Genomic DNA, 25,042 nt, shown 5'->3' on the forward strand with positions numbered 1-25,042 from the left:
CAGACTTTGGTCAATAGTTTGATCAAATTGAACTGGTAAAGCTTGTGAAATGCTGTAGCTCCTTTTTTTCCCCACTCCTCTAATTCACGTTATCATTACCCTAATTCTGTACCTATACACCAGATGTACAGTGCATTGAAACTAACCTACCAGTAAAACTGAGGGTATCATCTAAGACGCAAATAGCAATTATTTCAAGAAATCTACCCACTTCAGGTATTGCAGGGTACTTTTTATCATGTAACATTGAGTAGTGATATGAATATGTATGCACCCAGCTGTGTGTATATACAAATGTATCCGCCACTTGAAATCTGAAGATTTGTCAGTGTTTTCTCTCCAGTCCTGTGAGGTTAGAATAAGTGGGAAAGACAGACAGTGAATCCCTCAAGGTGACACTGAAACACTACCACAGAAGGGGATTTTACCTGGCCATTGCTAGGTCCTGGTGACTGATCTAGGTCCAGCTAAGCAATTCATTAATACATCACCAAATGAAAAAGAAGCTCTTAAAAGAGAACATTGTGAAACTAATGCAAAGTAAGCATTCTTGGAGTATGAAGGTGTTTCCAGAACTGACTACCACCATTTCCTTTTCCTTGCACAACTACTCTCATGTGCATTTCCCATCCTGCCTCATTGGACTTGCAGACCTGTCCAAATGCAAAAAGAAAGAATAACTTCTATCTGCTTATATTGCTCTTTTTCTTCCTTGTCAAACCTCTCTCATACAACACCTTTTCAGACAGCTTATCCAACTCCTCTGCTTTTCATGGCTGGAATCTCACTTTTTTTTGCTTTCCTGCCCAAACTGGTGTCTCTTTTTTTACCCAATCCATGTAGTAATGAACTTCAGCTGCACAGTGGGAAATTAAGATTAATCATTAGGAAATATTTTGCAGTATTGAATATAGCTAAGTTCTAGAACAAACTGCCTCCAGAGGCTGCTGAACGGTTCTGGTAACTATGATCTAATCTTGGCACACAGTGTTGATGAGCAACCTCTCTTTCTGGCAATCCTAAGATCTGTTTTCCCCCTCCATGTCTTCTCAAACCCCAGGGATGAATTTGTCTTGGCTGCTAAGCTGCTCACAGGACAATTCACTGCCATAGATTACTTTGGATGCAGAAGGATAAACAGGGTTAAGAAGAAAACATTTTTTTGTTGTTTCTTGGGGGAGTCTTATTCTGGTTTTGTCTTCTTCTTATAGTGCTAGCACGTGAACACTGGCAGAAAGAGGTTATCAGTGTATAGAAGGTCTAACGATGAGATCCTGTGTGACATTTCTTACATCTAAGTGAATTGGGGCCACCCTGATCTTCACTTCAGAATGATGGACCATAAAGGCAGGAAAGTAAAAAAACAGCAGTGGGTCATTGAATCTATCCTTATATTAACTCAAGGGAGGTCGAGACAGAAGGGAAGTGAGTAAGACAGTCGGCAGATGCCATAATAGAAGCAGTCATAAAATTGTATTATAGATTTATGCTGAAGGGATACAAACTGGAAGTTATCTGCTCAGAAGTGTTGATAGTTTTTATTGAGAAATGAATGAAGAAAGGTAAATTCAAAGTCTAGACCTCTCTTCACTCTATCTGGATTGATGAGAGTGAGCTGGGACATGCTAATGTAGGCTCTTAGAAAAAACTGATCATAATCTGAGCAGGGTTCTCAGTCTTGAGAGGCAAAACTCATCCATATGCAACACTGCAGAAGAATCTTCCTTGGGCAAACCAAATTGTTTACATTCTCTATCTTTGGCAGCCAATTCCTGTTATAGCAGTTTGTCTATCACACAAGTGTGAAGCGGCAGGCAAGAAGGCTGAGTTTGTTAATGGACTGATGCTTGTTTGCTTCCTGACAGGATTTTTTGGAGGCATGGCAAGCATATATAGATACCAAGGGAACTTTTGCAGGTGAGACAATCATGGCAAGCTACTTCTGTTTAGCTTCAGGCCCCAGGCAAAGGAGGCAGTGTGAAAAAACAGAGTGGGAAAGGGAGCTGGTAATCCACAACTGAAATGATAGCCATTTTTCAAAAGATAGCAATGATGGTTTGCTCACTTTTTAAAGTCCATGACACACAGGAGTTTTTAAAAAATATTGTTTCAGAAGACCAGAGTGAAAAACGAATAAGCTTGATAAGGGAAGTGCTGTTTGTCACTGGGGGTAGAAAACACTGAATTGAAAAGTGTGACTGGGTAAGAGGTCTCCCGGGCATACAATTCAACAAATGTTTCAGGTGAAATTCCATTTGCCCATCCCTGTCTCTTACCCCCTTCTCCTCTTCCAGATCCCAAAGTGACTTTACAGAATGAAATGTGAAAGGATTATAAAATTACTCTGTAATTATCTACTGACTGTACGAAGAACATTTCCCAGGTTTCTTCTACCTAGGAGAACAAAGAGGAAAACTGAATTTTAGCACAAAACATTCCTCATAGCAGAGATGGTGGTTTTGTTTTGTTTTGTTTTTTAATCTGCAAGTGGAAGAGAACTTTGCTTTTTGTCCTGATTTGTAAGAAATACACATTTTTTTTTTGGTATATGATCATTTCAAATCAATGTTGATCCCTTACAGCTGGTCCACCTCCTCTTTGGCATTCAAACTAGGCTGGCACTGCATAGAGTTATATGTGAGGTTTTGATAAAAGAAGATGGCAAAGATGAAAACTGAAGCTGAATCATTGCTGTCAAACAGTGTTTTAGAGATTAGAAGGACGTGGGGATGTATAAACACCTGACATTCATACACCCTGAAGACTGCAGATACTCACTGTTGATAAATGAGCTAATGGTGAATCTCTATGTGAAGAGTCTGAAATATTAGCTCAGCAGTGAGCATATACATAGTACCTTTTTCGTGACTGTCGTGGTTTAAGCCAGTCGGCAGGTCAGCCACGCAGTTTCTACTCCCTCCGCTCCGGGAGGGATGGGGAGGAGAATCGAAAGAATGTAACTCCCACGGATTGAGATAAAAACAGTCCAGTAACTCAGGTATAACACAAATCACTACTGCTGCCACCAATAATAATAATGATAAGAGAAATAACAAGGGAAGAGAATATGATACCACCTGCCGAAAATGAGTCCGACAGAGAAGAGGATGTGCCCTTCCGGGTAACTCCCAGTTACATCCCTGGGCATGACGTGCTGTGGTACGGAATACCTCTTTGGCTAGTTTGGGTCAGGTGTCCTGTCCCTGCTTCCTCCCGGCTTCTCTTCCTCCCTGGCAGAGCATGAGACTCACAAAGTCCTTGGTCAGGGTAAACATTCTGACCAGCAACTGAAAACATCGGCTTTATCAGTATTATTCCCAGGCCGAAAGTCAAAACCACAGCGCTGCACCAGCTACTAAGAAGGAGAAAAACTGACTGCTGCTGCTGAACCCAGGACAGTGACATCACAACCCTCTTTAATATCTAGGGCTAACTGCTTCTTTTTCTGGTAGCCTCACAAGGAAGTAGAACGTTGACAGCTTGCTGCATTAATGTCAACTCTGCTACTTCCATCCTGCACCACTGATTAGCAGAAGTTCCTCATCTCTATGCCTGCACTTTCTCATGCTTCAAAATCACCAGCCTGTCATCTGTCCACACTTCGTTAATGGCAAAAACTATAATGCCAGAGAATTATCCATTCTTAACAAGACAAGTATATATGAAGAAGCTGTTTGGCATAAAGGACATCTTTATATGCTGGACCTGTTGAGCACTCATCATGATCTAAACCCTGTTCATAACCAGGTCTTTTTGGCTCTGCAGTGCAAATAAACATGTAACATAAAATGACAGACGTGCTACTGCAGAGGACAGGCAGGTTGCGTGAAAAGAATATAGGTATTCTCGTAAGTAATTTCAAGAACAAATTACTACCAATAGTAGTCTACAAGACAGCTTTACTGAAGGAAATAATTTTCATGGGAAGTATTTGGTGCAGCTCAAAGGAGGAAATTTAATGAATTTTTACTGCCCAAAGACAAAAGGTTTATGGAGTCTTCAAAACTATAGCAGTTTTATCCCTAGATATAGAAATGTTTCATGAGAAATCTGAAGAAAAAACCAAAACTTTTGAGTGACTATTGATGTTTGGAGCCTGCAAGTCCCTCTTCTTTAATTGTTTTAATTGCCATTTGGAGCAAAATAACTAAATCAGTAATTAAAATGTCAATTAAACCAACTATACATATTGTATACACAGCAAGTTTATTCCAAATATAACACTCTAAGCCAGTGATACCCTTTAACAATCACAAAATAAAACTGAAATGAGAAAGCAATAGCTATTCAACTTCCTAATTATTTCACTGACACCTTATAATTTCCTAACATCCAAGTTTTCTTTATCATAGACATTGGGACAGATGGCTGCAAAAAAAGCTGCCATCCTTGAGCATGCCATCATGGCATGGTATAATCTGTGTGTGTGTCACTTTAATGAAATCCCTTCATTTGATCTTGACTGCTGCAATGAAGACTTCACTCCAGGCTGAATATGAGACTATGGCTATTACCTGTTGGTGCAATTGACCCCACTGTCATTGTTTAGCCTCAGTTAGCAACTGAGTACCACGCAGCTGCTCTCTCACCCTCACCTTGTCTCAGTGGTACTGGGAGAAGAATTGGAAAAAGGACAAACCCATGGGCTCAGATATGAACTGTTCCATAACTGAAATAAAGTAAAATGAAATAATGATGATGATGATGGTGATGAAGAAGAAAAGGGGAGAGCAAAAATAGAAGAGGAATAAACCCCAGGAAAGATAAATGATGCACAATACAATTGCTTACCATCTGCTTACAGATGCCCAGGTCATCCCCCAGCAGTGATCAGCCTCTCTCAGCCAGCCTCCCAACCTCCTCTTTCACCCCCCCCCCCGTTTCTATACTGAACATGATGTTCTACAGTATCAAATACCCTTTTGGCAAGTTTGAGTCAGCTGTCCTGGATGTGCTCCCTCCTGGCTTCTTGTGCCCCTCCTCATTGGCAGAGCATGAGAGACTGAAAAGTCCTTGATTTAGAGCAAGCACTGCTTAGCAACAGCTAAAACATTGATGGTTTTGATTATTCTCATGCTAATCCATTGATTATTCTCACACTAAATCCAAACCACAGCAGTGGGAAGAAAATTAACTATGTTAGCCAAAGCCAGGTCACCATGTATGTAGTTCAAGCATGTTTGTCTTTAGTGGCACAATCTTGTTAGCTCTGCTAATTAAACTGTGATATCAGTGAGAAATGAATCTCAATAATAGAACCACGTAAGAACAACTTTCCTCCCAAATGTTACACAGATGAAAGACATAATTTTTTCTCTGCCTTAATTTTTCCAATGGCAGTGCTAAATGTCATGTTTTTCACTACATGCCATTCACATCCTAAATATCTTGAACTTAGTTCAGTTTTGAATATCATGAAAATTATGTAAACCTTGAGGCTTAAATGTAAGCTTGGTATGCTCTGAAGATACCATCTACTTACGAACTCTTTCTTGCCAATCTCAAATGTTCCAAATAAACTGCTCCAAACCTTGTCATAATATTTTCTCTGCTATCAGTTTAGTTAGATTGTCCTTTTAAGGCTACCAGAGGCTACTGTCCAGCCACACTGTGCCATCTAATTGGCAATGGACACATAACAGTTGCCTGTCAGAAAGACAAATAGAACTGGTTGGATGCAATTAATTATAGAAGGGATATAATCCATAAAGGAATAGGACATTCTGTCATTTCTCTTTTAATATACTAGCTAAAATACAACTTGAGTTGCTAATTGGTGTCCCTTAGTAGTAGATATGTAGGATAGAAATGTCATCCAATTTTTTGCCTTCATTAAAAATTCCCTAAAATGTTTTCTGGGAGCCTTCTGAAACTGTGATCTCCTAACTCTGCTAGATTGCATTTGGAGGCTTAACCATGAATCTACACGAATGTGCATATCACAGACATGACCAAGCTATAGGACACTATTTCATTTCTAATCCATTAATGGAAGTATTGGATTTAACTTTGATTTGAATAAGCCTATATAATTTTAGACATTCATACAGGTATGAAGATGAGATTGTATTGTCACTTTGATGAAACTTACTCTGCTGTATATTTTTTGCAATCATAAAGAAGCAGCAAACATTTTTCTCCACCATAACTGCTATAAGATGCCTATGAAAGAATTTCATTCCATAAAAAAGCCAATTATATATATCTTACACATATTGTAGCTTTGGAAAGAATAGTGCTGTTGCTTGTTAATCTCTAAAAGTCATTAAATTGCACATTATTTTAATTAAACAAAGTAATCTAACAGGTACTGCAGATGTGACTGTTATGTATCTGAAAACTTTATAGTTCTTTTTTCTACATACTCACACCAGAAATGATAAGAACCTGGTGAATAGCAAAATCTAGATGATACAAATCAATAAAAAAGCTTTTTATGAGCAGCCACTGCAGCAAACAGGCACAATCGAGGCATAAGACTATAAATATTTTTTTCTTTGAGGGTACAGTTGAGTCTAAAAAAGTGAAACAGGCAAAAGCCATTTTTACTAAGAAATTGTGATAATAGGAAGTGCAAATAAAGGTTTTGGTTATAACCAAAGGACAGAAGCAACATCAGAGTGTTTCTGGAGTGTTTTACCAACCCAGCTGTGTTAATTTCTCCAGTCTTCCCTTAATATACCCACACCTATTCAAAACTGCATATATGGCTAATTCACTCCTAAAATGTGAAATTCTTTGAAATGAAATGTGCTGCATATTTGAGTAGCATAGTCAAAAAAAACCACTTTCACTTGTATTCTCATAGACAGGTCTCTGTGTTCCCCTCATTGTCTGGTTCTTATCTCCGGCAGAGGGGTGTTGAGGAACACCTTTTGCAGAATTCCTGCTCTCTCGCTAATGGTCCAGAACTCTCAGCTTTCAAAAGCAACACAGTTCTGTCACTACTGCTGGCAGAGGGAGGTAGCCACTGAGACAGATGGTGTCAGCTATTGACAGCTTTTAAAAAGATCAGGGTCATACACTTTAACTTGACTTGTGAGCTTATTCAATCATCAGACAATGAATAACAAGAATTAAGTGAAAATAGAGCACTGTGGGTTTTCTGACTTCTGCTGATGAGCAAGTGAGCCAATGTTACCCTGAGTTACCCACTGCCTACACAGTGCACAGTCATATACAATTATGGTCATACGCCACTGCCTCTCTACTAAAGGTAAAAAAGTTTCATAAATTTTCATCTTAGAGGTACTTGGTATACCTGATGGAAAAGGCTAGAGAGAGCTGTTGAGAATGACAGCATTTAAGTATTTTTTGAGGTTGAATCTCACTCCTTAAACTGATCATTCAACTTTCTTCAATGCTTCCTCAGGAATATTACAAGAATGTAATTATTAGAACTGAAGGGAAAAGAGACTCCTCTTTCATGGGTGACTGCATTATTTTGAGATCTGATTTCATTTGCATCTCAAAGCTCCAAGGCAGTCTCTTATATCAGCTTTTCTCAACTTGCTATTCAGTTTACAGTTTTGAGTAGTATAGAGAAGGAAGTCAGCAAGAAACCAAATTGCCCAGTCAATGCATCCTTTTAAAACAGCCCACTTTCAAGCATCTTACTTGTAGAGTACTAAATATTTAACATTGGCTTTGGCTATTATGTACTTTGCATTGTTCTAGTACTACTTCTTAGAGTGTATATATTGTGTAGAGCTATGAAGAAACAAACCAAAAACCTCATAAGCGACTACTATGGACAATATATTTCCTTTAGGAAAGAACTCACTGTGAATATGTGCAAAATAGAAATATGACACTCAGTTAAGGCAAGAGAAAAACATACCTGTGAAAAGCCGATCACTTCCCCATTTTCATCAAGGATGTTAAAATTAATGATTGGACCCTGGACATCAGGATTGCTGAAATCTGTATCACTGTAAATACGTACGACAGGAGCCCCGTTGGCATATTTTAAGGTAGACAGCATGTTATAGGTGTAGTGAGCTAATGCAAAGGTATGCTGTTTTATTTTCTCCATTCCACCTACAAAAGAAAAGTGCATGCATATGTCAGATGCTGTACCTTCATGGAAATGTAAAAAAGGATCATTTTTTAGAATGGTGTAGCTGCAAGGCAACTAGCAGAAAACTGGTAGTTTTGGGTTCCTTTAAATAAATATACAATTTGCAAATGTTTGTTTCATCATACACAAGCTCCAGAAGTACTGTTAGGATTTATCTACAATTAATCTACTGTAGAAAAATAAAGTTACACTGAAAGTTATTCAGGTGTATTACAACATTGATAGTTCCAGGCTATAAATATCACTAAGATGTTCTGGCACAATTAATTTGAAAAGCAAGTTTTGCTCAAGATCTGGCTTTGGAAGTCATGGGAATGAGGCAAAAATCCTAACACAGCACAGAAAGCAAATTGTTATGTTTAAGGTAAAATAAAAATAATAAGATTCTAAATGTAATGACAAAATACAGATGTCAGTCTACAAGGCTTAATTTACTTTTTTCTCTTTAATTTGTCATATAATAAATAAAATTCTCTATTAATTCTTTTAATTTACTTTTTGCTCTTTTTGTAGAAGAAAAAGAAAGAGGATGTTGTGAATGCGTCATTGACTACACCCATTTAATCTCTTTGCACCAGAGAAGCTTTGCAGAGAAATTTCTGAAGAACTTGGCCTTGAGAAAACATAAAGGAAGCTAAACATAATCTTCAGGTACAAAACGAGCCATTTCAGTCAAAGAAGAACATAGGTAATCTGAGATGAAGAGGTAGGTTTTGATATTCACTGGGATAAACTGCTGACAGGGGACAAATAACTGGGTATGACAATAAATACGGTATAAGAAAAGGAATAACCCTAATGAAACGGTAATCTATGACTTGGAACAAGAAAAGTACAAGTAATTTTCAAAGCAGAAACTCAAAACATATGAATCTGCATCTTTATAAAAACAATTAGAAGATAACAATATGGTCTCAAAGTAGTGTAGGAAAAACAGAAGGCTGACAACATATTTAAACCCAATCAAATCTCCACTGAAGACAGCTGGAGTTTTGGCTAAAAATCCAAAGTAGTTTCTATCATGCACACTATGCATTGCACTATTGTGGGCCTACGTCATGTGGGAAAGAAAAGAACAGACTGATTTCTTCAAATGCCCCTTGAAGTACAATAGTATTTTTCTGCCTGGATTTAGACTCAGAGTATTTTCTGTAATGTTGAGTATCTTATTTGAAGTACATGAGCATTTCTGCAACTAAAAATATGTTTGAAATTTTCTTTCTTTTTGTTTTTTTTAACTGCATAACTATGACTCTCACAGTTCTGTGCATACGACTTTTATATCTGAATATCTGGAAACTTCTACAGTCTGATATAAGACCTTTTGGACAGAAATCTTGTAATCTGTTTGTTAACTTTTGTTAACTCATAAAAAGACTGTATCATTTATGAAGGTATATAATGGAAAAAAAAATACCTTCCCTTGACATACAGAAAAATTACAGCAACTTCTTCTATTTCACTTTTCTTCAACCTTCTATATTATGTACTATCTCCTTCAGATAAGCTAGGAAAGCAGACAGTAAAAGCATAGAAACAGATTAGATATAAGGCAGAAGCACATTTTTGTGATGCTAAAGAATAATAAAGAGGAAAAAGATATTTAATGAGATACTAACACACAAAGTACTTTCAAGGAATGTTGCCAGAAACTAATCAGCACAATTTCTAGATGTTAGCCACAGTGAACTTGGCAAGCATCTCTAGAACATTTTGGTCTGAAATACAATTTTTATTTTCTGAGTCTTTAAGAATAAAAGATTGCCTAGTCATTGTTTGGTAGAAGTTAAGAATCTTGAAATACTATTAAAAATAATAAAAATAAAGGTATTTCTCAGCAGTTGCCAGAAAGTAGCTGTCTTAAGAGACTTCCTTATCAGCTTCTAAGATGTCTTTCATCTCCTCATTCAGAGCATTTCCAAATTGGCAGGAATCTTTTAATGGAAGATTAAACTACTGTCCTTGTGTCTTGTTGAAGAAATCTCTTATTCAGAAATTTCAGTCTCTCATTTACAGCAATCATCCTGCTATCATTTCTATATTGTCTTCAGCCATTCTCTTTTAAAGTTGCTTAATCACATTTCCTTGTTCATTAGTGAGAAGCTGATGAGCTTCTTAATTATTTATTCTGACAAATCCAAATGCTTTGCTGCCTTGTGATTGGAGAGAGGAAGCTGTGTTGCCACAGTCCCATATTTTTAGCAGCAGAATAGGTTATGATTAGGTCTGATGTCATAGAAAACCTTATGAAGCAACTGCCAGCAATCTCAAATTTGTTCTGACAAGGGGTTTATTCAGAAAATAGTCTTGATTTATTTTTATTTTGTTAAACGAAATAATCTATACTGTGTCCTACATAAATCATCTCACTTTTCCCACTAGGGAAAAGAATGTGAGGATGAGAAAATAAAAACCAAAAAATCTTTGGTCTCTAACATGATCTAAGGATTTGCATTATTGCACCTAGTCTCATATATGTGGATGACAAAAATAAAATTCATTGCTTGACTGAATCCGCCTCAATTAAATGTGAACGTAACTTCCTATATTATGGTTGACTTGGTATTTATTAGCTTATTGCATTTGTGCATTTTATCTTCTCCCTATACAGAACTGTGGTTTTATGATCTGTTCCTTGACTGAATGCTTGGAGACTTGTCCTTAGCTGCCTGTTTGGGATAAAAGAAGTAGCATACCTTAAACCTTTTGGAAGACTTACAGCTTGGAACAATCATCAATACCTCATCTCAAGAAGATGCTGGGAAGGACTCAAGTGCCCTGACACCCTCTTACTTAATGGATTTTATTCCTTATCACTGCATTGTTTCATTAAGGTGAATTGCATCTAGTTGCTCCTAAAATGATTTTAAAATTAAGAGCAACTTATGCATTTTGCAATTTGGACCAGAATGAATCTGACGTAGCCTAAATTACACCAGATAAAGTCTATCTAATACCATTCACTGTATTTATGTGTGTAGGAGCACATTCAGCACAAAGGATGCTTAAACCCCACAATTTGCACTCAGTAATGACTTCTATCTATGGTAGGAACGTAAGGACTTCCCTGTTAAAAGAGAAACACCTGCATTTCTATGGATTAATACTTTTATATTACTTGTCCCATGTGTATGTTTTGGCTTTATATTAAGCCAAACATTATCATGCAATTAATTCTTCTTCCCAATGCCACTTAATTTTTCACACTATTGGTTGCACAATGAATGCCATATATTTTTGCAGTGGCAAAGTTATTGAGCAGAGGATGTTGATAAAGAAAGCTTATACTTTTGTGTACAAACCTCCTTGCCAAAGTACTCTAGTAAACCTGTGGAGATGCTGACGTATGTTTGCACACTAAAACATCCTGGCAGGTTAGCACCATCTCAGACCTAACATCCCATCTCATACTGCAGTTTGTATTGTTATGGAATGGATATTGTTCCAGTATGGAAAATTCATAGTTCCAGTGCAGTGGATAATCCACAGAGAAACTTACAAAGTCAGCTCTTCCTTAGGAATTGCATATATGCATGTGCCTATCCACAGAAACCGTTCAGTCATCTGGAAGAGAAGGGTAAGTTATCTCACATTTAAAAGAGGGTTCAAACTATGTGCATTCAAACTATCCACAATTGTCACCATGGTACTGTTAATCTACTGCCTGGCTTGCCTAGTGATAACGTTTGCATTACCTCTGAGTAATGCCTTTGTGTTAGTATAGACCTAGTTTTGCGTTACATAAATAGAAAACATGTAATGGCATACAAACTCCTCTCTGAAACAACCACAATTTCAGTAGCTCAAATGTTCAAACGTTAGTTCTTCCTGAAAGAACTGTAGACAGGTAGGCATATGTCAACATCTATAAAAGATTTTGAATAAAAGAGATTAAGATAAAGAAGAGCCTGAAATTGAGCCTTTAGAATGAAAGCTTTAGTGCTTAAGGTTTTCAGGCTGTGCTCAGAAACTTCTGTGATCTGCATTCAAATACATTTCTTATCTCTCTTATTATGAGAAATTAAATACTGGAGATAAGGAAGATGAGAGCCATGAATCAAATATACCGTTATTGTTCTAACTTGCTGTGAAAAAAACACAGAAAATGAGGTTTAAGTGAACAAATACTGTGTTACTCCAGTACATTCAAAATCACATATATCTTTGGATAAGAAAAAGATCAATGTGATTCATTATTCTTCAGCATTACCTAGCAGAGAGCAAGGCAGAGAAATGATGAGCTGAAATCTCAGCAAACCAATCAGCAGGGAATGAAACCAGGATGTAGCCACCTTCTAATAAGTCCCAAACAAGACAGATCACCATGTGGGAGCTCTGAGTCAGTGTGCTAATGATGCCATGGAACCTGTAAATCCTGTCCAACATTTGGAGTCCTTCACTTCTTCCAAGAAGCATACATTAATTTCTTAATTTGGTGTTCTTTTATGTGTAGAACTACAAGCCTCTGACTGAAGTCTGTCACCTACTTAGTTTTATTTTCCCAAAGAACATCTCCTGAGGATGAACTTGGTAATGGTAGCTTCATACATCTCTGTTGCAAATTTGAGTGCTTTGACTTAAAACCATATTAAACATGTATTCTAAACACTGCTGTTTTTTAGCAATCCTGCTTCAAACAAACACTGCAAACACAAAAATGAAATATTCATAAGATGATCCAACTCCCTGCCCCACAGTGCAACCCTTAAATGTTATAAATACAATACTAGAAGAACAAATAATGAGAAGAAAATATAACCAACTTAGTAAGAAAGCTTGATCACTCATCCTCTGTTATGTCTCCTACATTCATCAATAAAAACATTAAACATAGACATTCCTCAAGGTTTGTTTTTTTTTTCCCCTAAATTATGAGAACAGCTTTCCTAACTCTAGCTACTGCCTGTTTGCCACAGTAAGAAGCAGCAGATGCCTGGAGGAAAAAAATATATGAAAAAAGTATGCAACTTCTAAGCAGCCACAATTGATAGTTTAAAGCTTAAACAGGATAGAAACCAAAAATACATGAAAATGAGCGTACAGGTTGACTAACAGCAACTAAATGCTACTTTTGAAAACAGAAAAAAAGGATATAAAAGCCCCTTGTGGAACTCAAGCATTAAAATTAATACGTTAACATTTCCTTGGAGTCAACAGAAAGTAGCTCTTCTAACATAATAGCATTACAATATTGGTCATAACCATTAGCAAATCTAATTCATTAAAACTCAAAATAAAACCCTGTAAATGGCTTATCAGCAAATTCGTAAAACCATTCATCATCTACTCTCACAGAAAATGCATAAGCCATGGACAGATTGCAGACCTTTTATTCACAGTGACCCACATGAACAGTCCAATTACCTTGATCCATAAAACACATGTAATAAAAATTGACTTGGGGAACACAAAGTGGGGTGGACCATGACCCTTTCTGCAACTGAGGTGACTTCATTTGTGTGCGAGAAGGGAAAAATCTATGTCCCCAGATGTCATTCCTACGTCCAAAAAATTAATACCTTGCCATACATGGGAAATTTTAGTTTCGAAGCTGTATTTTTTTTTTTTTATTAAAAGTGCATAGTTTTATTTGAATGTACATAATAGAGTTGCAAGAGTCCATCTCACAAGATAAGTGTCCAGGTCGAAACTTTAGATGGACTCTTGCAACTCAATTATGTACTTTCTCTGTGTCCAAAATGGAGAGCCATGTAACACTTTCAACTTTACTAAATCCATGTAGAATTCAGTGACTAATAGGGGGACCTTTCACTCTCTCAACACGAACTCTTTGCATAATAGCTTAAATCCTTTTATTCTCCTCCATCTCAATAGTTTAAGATTGTGGGAAGCAGCTGCTTAATCCTCTATTCAGAACGTTATACCGAAACCAAACATGAAACACATTTTTGGTGTTTATCTTAATGAACATAAGGCTCTTTGATGCCCCATCTCCCACTTCTTTAGAGCAGCTAATTCAAGCTCTGTTTTTGCACAGTGAGAGAAGTTCGAAGGCTTTGTTCTGAATAAAACAAGCAGCGCATTCTGAAGAAGCAGCTCCTAATTTTCAAATATCCTAATGAGAAATTTTTATTTTTTTTTACTTCTTGGGAGTACTATAAGAGAAGGGAAGTTGGACGTGCCAACTGGCTGACTCACTTTTAGTATAGCTATTTTAATTACAGGTACAATTCAATTTTGGTTAACTGCTCATTAGACTGGAAACTGTCTAAGAATTCAAATAAGCTCCAGGTAAGATACATTTAATTTACTGTTTGCTACTGTTACGAGATTTTTTTTTTTGGAACCAGGGGAATGTCTGTGTGTCTGTCCATCCTTTTTATTCTTCCATGAGCTCAAGCCATACTCTCAGCACAGGAAATGATTTCAGGATGGCTTTTCAAACCATAAAACCAGCAACACAAAAGATGAATGGGGAGGCTTTCTTGAAAAGGCAATGTTTTGCACACCTCATGGAAGCAGCATTCAAACTACATCTCCAGAGTGCTGGATGACATGAACTCACAGAGGCTTCTGTGAGAACAGAATCATCCCTGAAAACACATATTTATGTGATACTTGCGTTTTGCCTCCAAAGGTTTCACCTCCCAAGGTTTTTCTCAGTCCAGCAGAACAACTTCTGCTTATGATTCTGTTACCTTAAGGACTAAATGCAAGCGAAGCTTGTACAATAAAGACACATGAATTCCCCTGGTAGCTGTTAGAAACCTGAATGTAACATACAGGCCTGTTTTCTGCTTATTATAAAAGTGGCTCTGTCCTTTGTTTAATGAAGCCTGCTATGCAGAATTCCTTTAAATCAGCATGTGAAAGCTTTACTACTGCTTCTTTCCTGGTATTTTTAACTCTTAACAACTAGAGATGCTAATATGAGGCAGAACATAAAATTCTTTCATTGTCCTGGGGATTTAGAAGATGTAAGATGGGGCAGTAAGTCTTAGGTTTTCAAGTCAATAAGACTAATTCAGCACTGAATTTGCATGAACACTTATTTATTTACTTATTTATTCAAGTTAGCAACAACTTTTTAATCACTTTAATACAGTAGAAGGAAAACCTTTCCCACCTTCTGCTCAACCAGGGACTATGATAGCATCATAGGTCTGCAGTTAAGTACGATTCCTTCCTCTGATAACTTTTCTATAAGACCTAGTCACCAGCACAACCTGATGGTCTCATGACTTTCTAATGGCTCTGCAGTTTTATGGGTTGTTTGTTTTTGTTTTTCCCTGGGGCAAGATACAGACCAATGGAGACAAACAACTTGAACAAAAAATAAGCTGAATATAAAGACAAATCCAAATGTGTTTTTCATAGGAAGAAATCTCTCCCTCAGCATCAAGAGAACCCTTTAAAATATTCTGAAAAACCAGCCAGCTTCTTTCTTTTTCTTTCCAAGATGACAGATCCCAATTTAAAGCCTTGATAGGATATAAATCAGTTCTGTTTCAAAGCTCACCATGCCTGCATTAGGTGAAGAAGAATGGGCAATCATGTGCAGAAACCTCACAGTTCAGTACCCACCAGTTTGACTCTACCTGCCCACAGGTTTTATGCTAGCAATCCTTTTAACATAATGTTTCTGGAACCTCTTTGTTGGACAAATGCTTTGATACTCAAGGCAGCATATTAATTTGCAGTCCAGGTTTTCTCTGCCTGATAATATTGGTTGGACACCTTTATTTTTTTTCTCTGGCAATCTCTGAACCACGGCTGTGGCTGACAGTGCATGAAGTAGTGGGGATGCTCCATGTTTGTTCTTGTGGAGCCTTTGTATCCACTCTTTCTAAGGCTCCACAGAGCTTTCCAATCACAGCAACACAGGAAATATTTAATTAACCCCAGAAATATGACACACAAAAAGAAAAGTTTTCAGACAACAAATTCTAAGTTATGATGTTGATTATTGATGGAATAAGGAAGAAATAGAGTCAGTTTTTCCATTCTGTATCTGTAACATTCAGGAACATTGAAAGTTGGTAAAATCAGCTCTAGCCATTATTATTAAGAGAACAATATTTTCATTGGTGAAATTTTGGATTTATTGATATTCAAAATTTTCTGACAGCCTGAAAGTGTGCTTAGCCACTTGTTATGCCTTCTGAGGCTAAGTCTCTGCTGGGTAATGTTATTATAATAGCTACTGTGGAAGGAACAAACAATGTCATTCATGAGACAGAGGTAATAAAGCAGCAACAATGAATTCTAAAAACTGCTTTGAAATTTGCTTGATTTGATGCCTTAATCATAAGGAAGCATGCAGTTGTCGTGGTTTAAGCCTAGCCTGCAGCCCAGAACCATGCAGCCGCTCTCTCACTTTTCCCCCTTCCCCCCCTACCAGAGGAGTGGGGAGGAGAATCTAAAGAATGTAACTCCCACGGGCTGAGATAAAAACAGTCCAGTAACTAAGGTATAACACAAACCACTACTGCTACCACCAATAATAATAATGATAAGGGAAATAACAAGGGAAGAGAATACAATTGCTCACCACCCACCAACCGATACCCAGCTTGACCCGATCAGTGATCTAGCCTTTCCAGGTGACTGCCCCCAGTTTCTATACTGGGCATGACGTGCTGTGGTACGGAATACCTCTTTGGCTAGTTTGGGTCAGGTGTCCTGTCTCTGTTTCCTCCTGGCTTCCCCTCCTCCCTTGCAAAGCATGAAACTCAGAAAGTCCTTGGTCAGTAAACATGACTGAGCAACAACTGAAAACATTGGTGTTATCAGTGCTGTTCCCAGGCTGAAAGTCAAAAACACAGCACTGCAGCAGCTACTAAGAAGGAGAAAAATGGCTGCTACTGCTGAACCCAGGACAGTATCCACCCCTATTCCATACCATTCACATCATGCTCAGATCCCACATTTTTCAATATACCATCACTCTTGTCTCATATATATATGTGTGTATATATATGTGTATATATATATATACACACACACACACAAAGAGAGAGAGAGATCATTCCTTAGCGCATGGACCAATCCTTTTAAAGCTGCTGAGTCTGTCCGCACCATGATGTCCGGCTCCATCTCTTGTAACACTCTTTCAGAGCAGGAGAGGCTGTGTGCAGTGTTGAATTGTTGCCTGCTGATGATACCACAGAACTCGTCTGGTTTCATCAAAGCTCATTCTTTGTTGGGATGATGGTTGGAGGGAAGTCAGGGCCACTCACTGGTGACCTGAAGATATCTAGTTGGTGGGCTATGAAAGTGCTACATAGCAGGCAACAGCATACAATTGAGTTCATTGGCTGTTTTCCCCTAAAATCAAATCCCCTTGAGGGATTTGGGACTTCCCAATCTTCCCACATTACCCACCAAGTAAGTCCGAGTCCCTGAGCAAAAGCAATCCCACGAGTGGGTTTGCCTTTACCTGAAGCAGGAATAACCCAGACTGTCTTCCCCAGCAAATTCTTCATGTGCACCACAGGAACTTTGTCCCCCTCTACAATATGTAAAAGTTCCGACTGGGCTGGGCCAGCCCTGTTGGCAGATCCTCTGGTGTTGACCAACCAGGTGGCCTTTGGTAAGTGTGTATCCCAATGCTTGAAAGTTCCCCCACCCATTGCTCTCAGTGTAGTTTTTAACAGCCCATTGTACCGTTCGATTTTCCCAGAGGCTGGTGCATGGTAGGGGATGTGATATACCCACTCAATGCCATGCTCTTTGGCCCAAATGTCTATAAGGCTGTTCCGGAAATGAGTCCCATTGTCTGACTCAATTCTTTCTGGGGTGCCATGTCGCCACAAAATCTGTTTCTCAAGGCCCAGGATAGTGTTCCGGGCAGTGGCATGGGGCACAGCGTATGTTTCCAGCCATCCGGTGGTTGCTTCCCCCATGGTAAGCACATGGCGCTTGCCTTGGCGGGTTGGTGGGAGTGTGATATAATCAATCTGCCAGGCCTCCCCATATTTATACTTCATATACCATATTGAAAAGCACTCAGGATTCTTGGGCCTTTTCCTAAACTGAATTATACCAGAACTTTTCCCAAGCTTCTTAAACAGGCAAATTCTTTTTTTTTTTTACTCAATATCTACATTAATACAACAAAAGAGATGTTTAACTACATCTCAGAAACCCCTGAATTCTTTAATTTTTTACTGCTGTTTTTATTGGCTCTCCCCCAAAGTCACAGCATTATCTCTGCTTTACATCACTCACTATTCTTGTGAAGACCAAAAGGTGACCTGCTGAGACACTTCCCTTCATGTGGCCATCTTTACTGCCTAGATGTGGCAGGCTCAGAAGTTTTATATATATATATATATTATACATATAATAACCTCTAGAAGTTATTGGCGAAGTTTGTGAGACAGTGAAATGTGCGAACACACAATAATGTTTCACAGACAGTGAAAGGAAAAACTGAGAGCAAAACATGGCTACTTTGCTGCAATGCTGTACACTCTCAACACACAGGTTAGAGCAATGATGTTACAGTCCCAGTCTTACTTTTCAATAGTTTGTTCAATGAAAGTGAGCTGACAGTACTTCTTAAAGTACAGCCATTGCTGAGGGACATTCAGCAATAACCTCTGTAAAACAGTACCAGTGTTTTTATTAGCAGAAAGTCCTGCAGTGTTGGCTGGCATAAATTAACTTTCAGCAGGTTGTCATTACACTGCTCGTTGCTATGAGCTTCTGAAATCCACTGAACCTAAAGTACTGTGTGCTCTCCGAGTCACGGGAGTGATGAATAATAAGACAGTGTGGTGGATAAAGACTGAACATCCGTAATTTTGTAAGCACAGGCTAGTTATTTTAAAAAATTGCAAGCCCAGAGTGCAGATCTCCTAAACAGAAGACTGAAAGAGAAACCTAAGGTAGAAAATATGAATATTATAAAGAAATTTATTCTAGTTTTTGCTTCCTTTTGAAGACTGTAGGTGGTATGCTTCAGAAAAAATTAACCACTTTTGGTATTACATCATCTTCAATAAGATGTAACTCCATAAATCAGTTCAGAGTCTGTACTTCAGATTCAGTTCAGAGGATCTGAAGTATTTCCAGACATGAGCAATTCTTCTGTGTACCACTTTCTGTCTCATGCTGTAAATCAAGATCTATGGTAAAACAGAGAACTGCCTCTGAAGACAGACTTAGACAAGGTTAAAAGAAAACACTAATTCGAGTAAGGCATTGGTGAAGGATAAATTCTACCAACTTGGAGAGGGCCACTGTCAGGGAAGAGAAGCAAGGCAGCATGCACTTAGGAAGCCCTAGGCTGTTCACATGGCAACCCATTACACCTGAGCTCTGCAGAAGTGAAGGAAGAAGAACAGGGACTGCTACTGTTGTGTCAAATGAAGGGCTTTGCAGTTAAGGTGTAAACAAAAGACTTAAAAAATGGCTTAAAAAATACCCATAAAACATTTCCCCTATCATTTCCATTTCAGATATTTTTAACAATATTCCTTTAGAAAAGAATGTCCAGCTCAAGGTACTGCTCAACTTTTCAGGTGAGGGAAAGAAGGCAAGACATCAGAGGTTCCTCTCCCTCCAAGTAAGGATGAAGCTATAACATTCACAAGGGGTGTGGGAGCGCAGATTCACTTATCTCTTCCCTTGAGGTGCTTCAGACTCTAGTTTGTCACCAGACATAACAATAAAACAATACATTTTACTTCCCTGGTTTCTTTGGAGCTCTCAGTTTTTTTGAATGCTTTTTCTAGCATCCTGACACAACATTACTAAAGTGGTAATATTGGCTACTGCTATTCAGACTGTTCTATGAGATCCATATTTTAAGATGTTAAAGAGCACCACTAGTTCTAATGAAGGGAAAAATCAGAAATATAGTTCTACCTGTGTTTTCTGGTTATTTAGTTATTACTGCCGTACACTTCCTTTTATCTCTGATGTGGCATATTTGCCAAAGAAATCTAGAATGCAGAAACACACCCTTTTCATTATTTAATCAATGGAAATACTCTATATATATTGAGAGTTTTACTAAGGAACAAATACATTTAAGGAAATAAATACACAGAAAAACCTTGTTATTTTCTTTTTCATTCTTGCTCTACAAATGAAAAGTGCAGTCTTGCTTCTGCATGAAAAGTAGGAACATGAAAAGAGATTCATATTTAAAGCATCATGAAATAAAAATGCTTAATCACAGTATATACAGCTATTATACCAGACCCTGAGTGCTAGTGCTGCTGGCAAAGAAAGCTGACGCAAACTTAACTGCATGACCTTTGGCTACACAGAGATGCGGCACAACATGCAATATGCAAATTCCATAATATGAAGCAAAGAGTCTGTTAAATTACTTTAGCCTTGAGTTACAAAAAGTTGTTGAAATATGCTCATCTAATACTTTTTTCATATTGCCGTCTTGAAAGATGCTTAACTAAATGAGACAATTTAAACATCTTCAACTGTATACAATGAGACCTCTTCTTAGATAACCTTGGCTTGGCTTAGTCTCTCTAGCCGAGGAATTAGAAGCCCTGTTTTGCAACTGAAATGACCCAATCTTTTTAAAGATTATTTAGTCTATTTCATTTATTAAGTGACTTTATGCAACAGATACCCTTTCTGAATTGAACTAACCAGAATGGCTATTTCAGGCTGCCTAAGCTTCCAATATTTCTAGACTCAATCCTTCTGGTCTGACCAGGTGTCGTGGTTTAAATCCAGCCAGCAGCTAAGTACCATGCAGCTGCTTGCTCACCATCCCCACATTCCTCTCTTCGCAGGTGGGATGAGGAAGAGAATCAAAGGAATGTAAAACCAGTGGGTTGAGATAAGAACAGTTTAATAACTAATGTACAATATACTACTACTACTACTTATAATAATAATGACAAGGGAAGTAACAACAGGAGAGAAATCAATAAACACAAGTGATGCACAATACATTTGTTCACCATCTGCTGACCAATACCCATCCCGACCAGAGCAGTGATTGGTCTTTTCCGGGTAATACCCATCCCAACCAGAGCAGTGACTGGTTTCTTCCAGGTAACTCCCCCCAGTTTATATCCTGGGCATGATGTGCTCTGGCATGGAATAGTTCTTTGGCTAGTTTGCGTCAGGTGTCCTGTCTTGGCTCCCTCCCAGCTTGTGTCCCTCCTCACTGGCAGAGCATGAGAGACTGAAAAGTCCTTGATCAGGGTAAGCGCTACTTAGCAACAGCTAAAACATTGGTGTGTTATTAGCATTGTTCTCAGACTGAAGCCAAAACACAGCACTGCACCAGCTACTAAGGAGAAAATTCACTTTTATCCCAGCTGACACCATGACATCAGGCCTTTGGTGGCCTTACATCTCTAGGACACAATCCTACAGGAACTATATCCCTCTAATGTGGTACTTTGAGAGAGATACAAGACACCAAATGCAAAACGGCAGCTTACTTCAGACTAATTAGGACTGCAGTGATTAATCAAACTGTTCAAACATTTGACTGCAAAACCAAGAAGAAAACTTGAAGAAGTGTGAATTTAAATGCATGACAATGCATTTAAAGGCTGCATGTATCAAATATTCATGTGGGTGCATTTCATGTAGAACTGGTATATTCATTTACCTCCCTGAACCTCTTCTGCCTTCTTGCATATGGCAGGATATGGGGGAAAGCAATATGTAAACAGTAACAATCCCACAACATTTTGTGGGTTCCCACCCAAAAAATCTTTTACTGGTACTCAGTGGCATTTTCCCAAGGATTTCCTCATCAATAACTTTCAAAAGTTCAAGAACACCTTCACTGTTTATTATAATGGTTTCAACTTACTAAAAAGTATTCAAGAGGGAAATTTTACTAATTCAGTGAGACCAAAATGCAACTGCTAGTACATCAACTTAGTGTCTCATTCTGGTTTAGGGTGTCCTAAAGTGACACCATGATCAGATGAAGTTTTATCAGATGATGTTAACCTGGAAAGTAACAAGGCTTTTTCCTTTTCCCTTTCATTATAACTCCCATTACAACTCTCACCAGAGAGCTTTTTCAAATGAGAAGGCATCAGTAAAGCTATGAAGAGAGATCAGAAAGATGCATGATCAGCTGGCCTTTTGTGGCCATGGCAGGCAGTCAACTTGAACTCCCCAGGAGACACAAAGCAGTACTGACAGCTACACAGAGAGCCCTTTTCGGCAAGCTGCTGAAACTTCAGTTGTCTGGAACTGGTCTGGGAGGTTTTTCACCCTGATCAGCAATTTTGGTTTATTTTTTTTGATTCTTACCTACTTTTAAGACCATGCTCTCCGGAGTATGAGGAGCTTAGCATGTGACATACCTCTTGCTCTCTATTCTAATAGTATTGTGGTTTAAATTTTCTTTCTTTTAATTCTTCTTAGCTATTCTAATATCACAACTTTCACGTAATGTAAGAAGTGCAGAAAACCTACACTTTGCTCTTAAGACTCTCTTACTCTCCCATGTTCTACTATGTCACATGCCATCTCAAGACAGATGTTTCAGAGGACTAAGTCACCCCTGTAAAGCTGGAGAACAGATAGATAAATAAATAGATCATTAAATAAATCTTGACTCATGGAATTCTTCTGTGTCTCTGTGCATGCAAGAAATAAATAGATTGGTATCCTCAAGTTATGATGAATAACATGATTTTTCTAGGAAGAATAGAAGTGACAAAATTGGAACACTTCACCTCTCTTGACACAGAAGAGTAAAGGAAAAGGAAGGCATTATAAATCGAAGGGTAAAAAATGTTTTAATTTTATGGTTCTGCCAGACTTGGCTAGCCCATAAGGTCAAACCAATCAAATCAATCAATCAAAAATAAAAAGCTTTCTTTCTGAGGCCTTGACGGTATGAGTCTTGCCAAATGTACTCATTACTTTCTTCCCTTTTTTCTTCTTTTATCTGAGTGATGCTGTCAAGCTCAGTATGCTATCTACTATAAAGTCTTAGATCCTTCTCTACCACAGCAGATAACAAGATGTGTTGGTAACAAGACAGTGTGCTGATTATTTCTGACTAAAATTTGAACCTTGAAGGATCACTTTGTTCAACAGCCAGAGAAAGCAAGCACAGTCCTTATTTTCTTCTGTAACCTACCTAACTTTGAATCAGCTCATACCACACTTTTTTGTAACATACGATGAGCTCTGTCATGAAGGATTAATTTGTTTTCCACATCTTATCCAGATTTTACTCTTTCCTCATTTCCACAACTCTTTATAGATAATATTCACTGAACTTGGGTATGCTTGATTTGTTTGTAATTTTATGTGAAGATATGCTGTAAGACAGAAGTTAAACACATCTCTATACTGCTCTGCTACTTTAGCTTTTTGAATACACTGGTATTAGATTCCTCCATAGATTTTGTCTTTTACTCTATACACAGGGAAGAGACAAAGGCATGTGTCAGGAACATCAGGCAGTTTAATGTCAGTTCTTGTAAGCCAGGTTAGTCATTAACGTATTCAGAGCCTATTAAAGCCAACAGGGTCCTTTGCAGCTGTAAAGCTCTCTTGCAGCAAACAGAAATAACACCTTTCCATACCCTGTGTGCTGCTGAGATATGGACCCACCTTTTCAAGTAATTTTGAATTTTCCCCATGCTAACAGAATGCACCCCATCAGACTTTAGTTCTTTATTTTTTTGCAATTTGTTTTGCAACGGGGATAGTATTTGACCCAGAGACAGAGGCATGATCAGCCTGCTTCACACAGCTGCTTGTTGAGTAGACATTTATTTAGAATTCTTCCTGTCAGAACAGAATGATCTATTAGTACTACCAAATGGCACAATGCCCAGAGACAGATTTCGAGAACTTCTGCTTTCATGAACAGGAAGACATTTTCAAGACTAATTTATGAAATGGAGAACAAAATATGTCTTTAAAAACCCTTAATGCAGCCAATAAAAATGTATTGCTTTCAAACACCTATGATGTTATTCAATTAATGGATTGCTATTGCTACTCTCATTTTACAAATTCCAATTTATATAACTTTCAGGTCTTTTTTCTACCCTTAGTTTACCCTTTTCTTGTTCTCATGCACCACCTTTTATTAACCTCCAGCTTTTACAGATTATCAAAGAAAATCAGAAATGTTCTCTGGCAGTTACACTGAATTGTATTTTACATAATGTGCTCATTTTTCCCATTAAAGGTGAGGGTCAGCTATTCGGAAATTGGAACAGTCTAACAGCATGTCCATTTTTGCAAAAGCAATGAAATCCAATGTGCTAAAATTCTAAAATACATCATTAATTAGTTTCAGGCAGAAATTTATCCATTATTGTTACACAGAATACCCACTTTTAGTTAACGGCAGTTGGAAAATGGCATTCAGCTTCACTATAAACTGTGATTATGATATTTTCTAAATATCATATCAGGAAAAACACCAAAGTATCCAGATCTCCTAGTTAATAAAACCTCAAAGAAATGTTTATTTCTAAGATATTAAAATATTTCATTTCCATGCAGTCCAAACTTTTGTGAATACTGAAATGCAGGATGTATTAAGTAATACATTTAAAATACAATGAAAGAAATACTAAGTACTATATCTAGATGGTCTGATAGTATAATTTTAGAGTTTTTCATGCTAAATGTTATATCAAAATAAACAGATTTCAGCAAGACAGATGTCCCCTTAGACAATTCTCCAGTGAAAATTATAACCGGTTTTAGTCTCTCCCTCCCAGCTCATTTGCTTATTCAAAAGATGGAGCAAATCAACAGGGGGAAAGCTGTTTTATTATTATTGTTACTATTATTTTATATTTAGAAACCATTATTTTAGGAAAAGGAGGATTAGAATGTGAGACTTAATTACTCCTTAGACATCTGCAATAGCATATCCACCCTTTTTGTTTAATTTTATATTTCAAGGAGATGTCCAGGTCATATAAAATTACTTCTCCAGAAATAACTCAAATTTGGCTTGGTTTTATATTATATTTTGTCATTTTTTGTCTATTTTTAAAATAACTCTTG

At 37.7% G+C, this 25,042-nt stretch overlaps 1 protein-coding gene across 1 annotated transcript in view; it reads right to left on the bottom strand.

Moving 5' to 3' along the window:
• MOCOS (molybdenum cofactor sulfurase) overlaps positions 1–25,042 on the bottom strand; it is a gene marked incomplete at its 5' end in the record, with an annotated part of 216,079 nt that overhangs the window by 43,805 nt on the left and 147,232 nt on the right. Inside the window, one exon of the mRNA XM_080611404.1 lies at positions 7,841–8,040. Within this exon, the coding sequence (XP_080467530.1) occupies positions 7,841–8,040 (200 nt within the window). The remainder of the gene's footprint in view (positions 1–7,840; positions 8,041–25,042) is intronic.

Source organism: Psittacula echo (assembly GCF_963264785.1).
Source record: "Psittacula echo genome assembly, chromosome: 2".
In the NCBI taxonomy this organism is placed as follows: Eukaryota; Metazoa; Chordata; class Aves; order Psittaciformes; family Psittacidae; genus Psittacula; species Psittacula echo.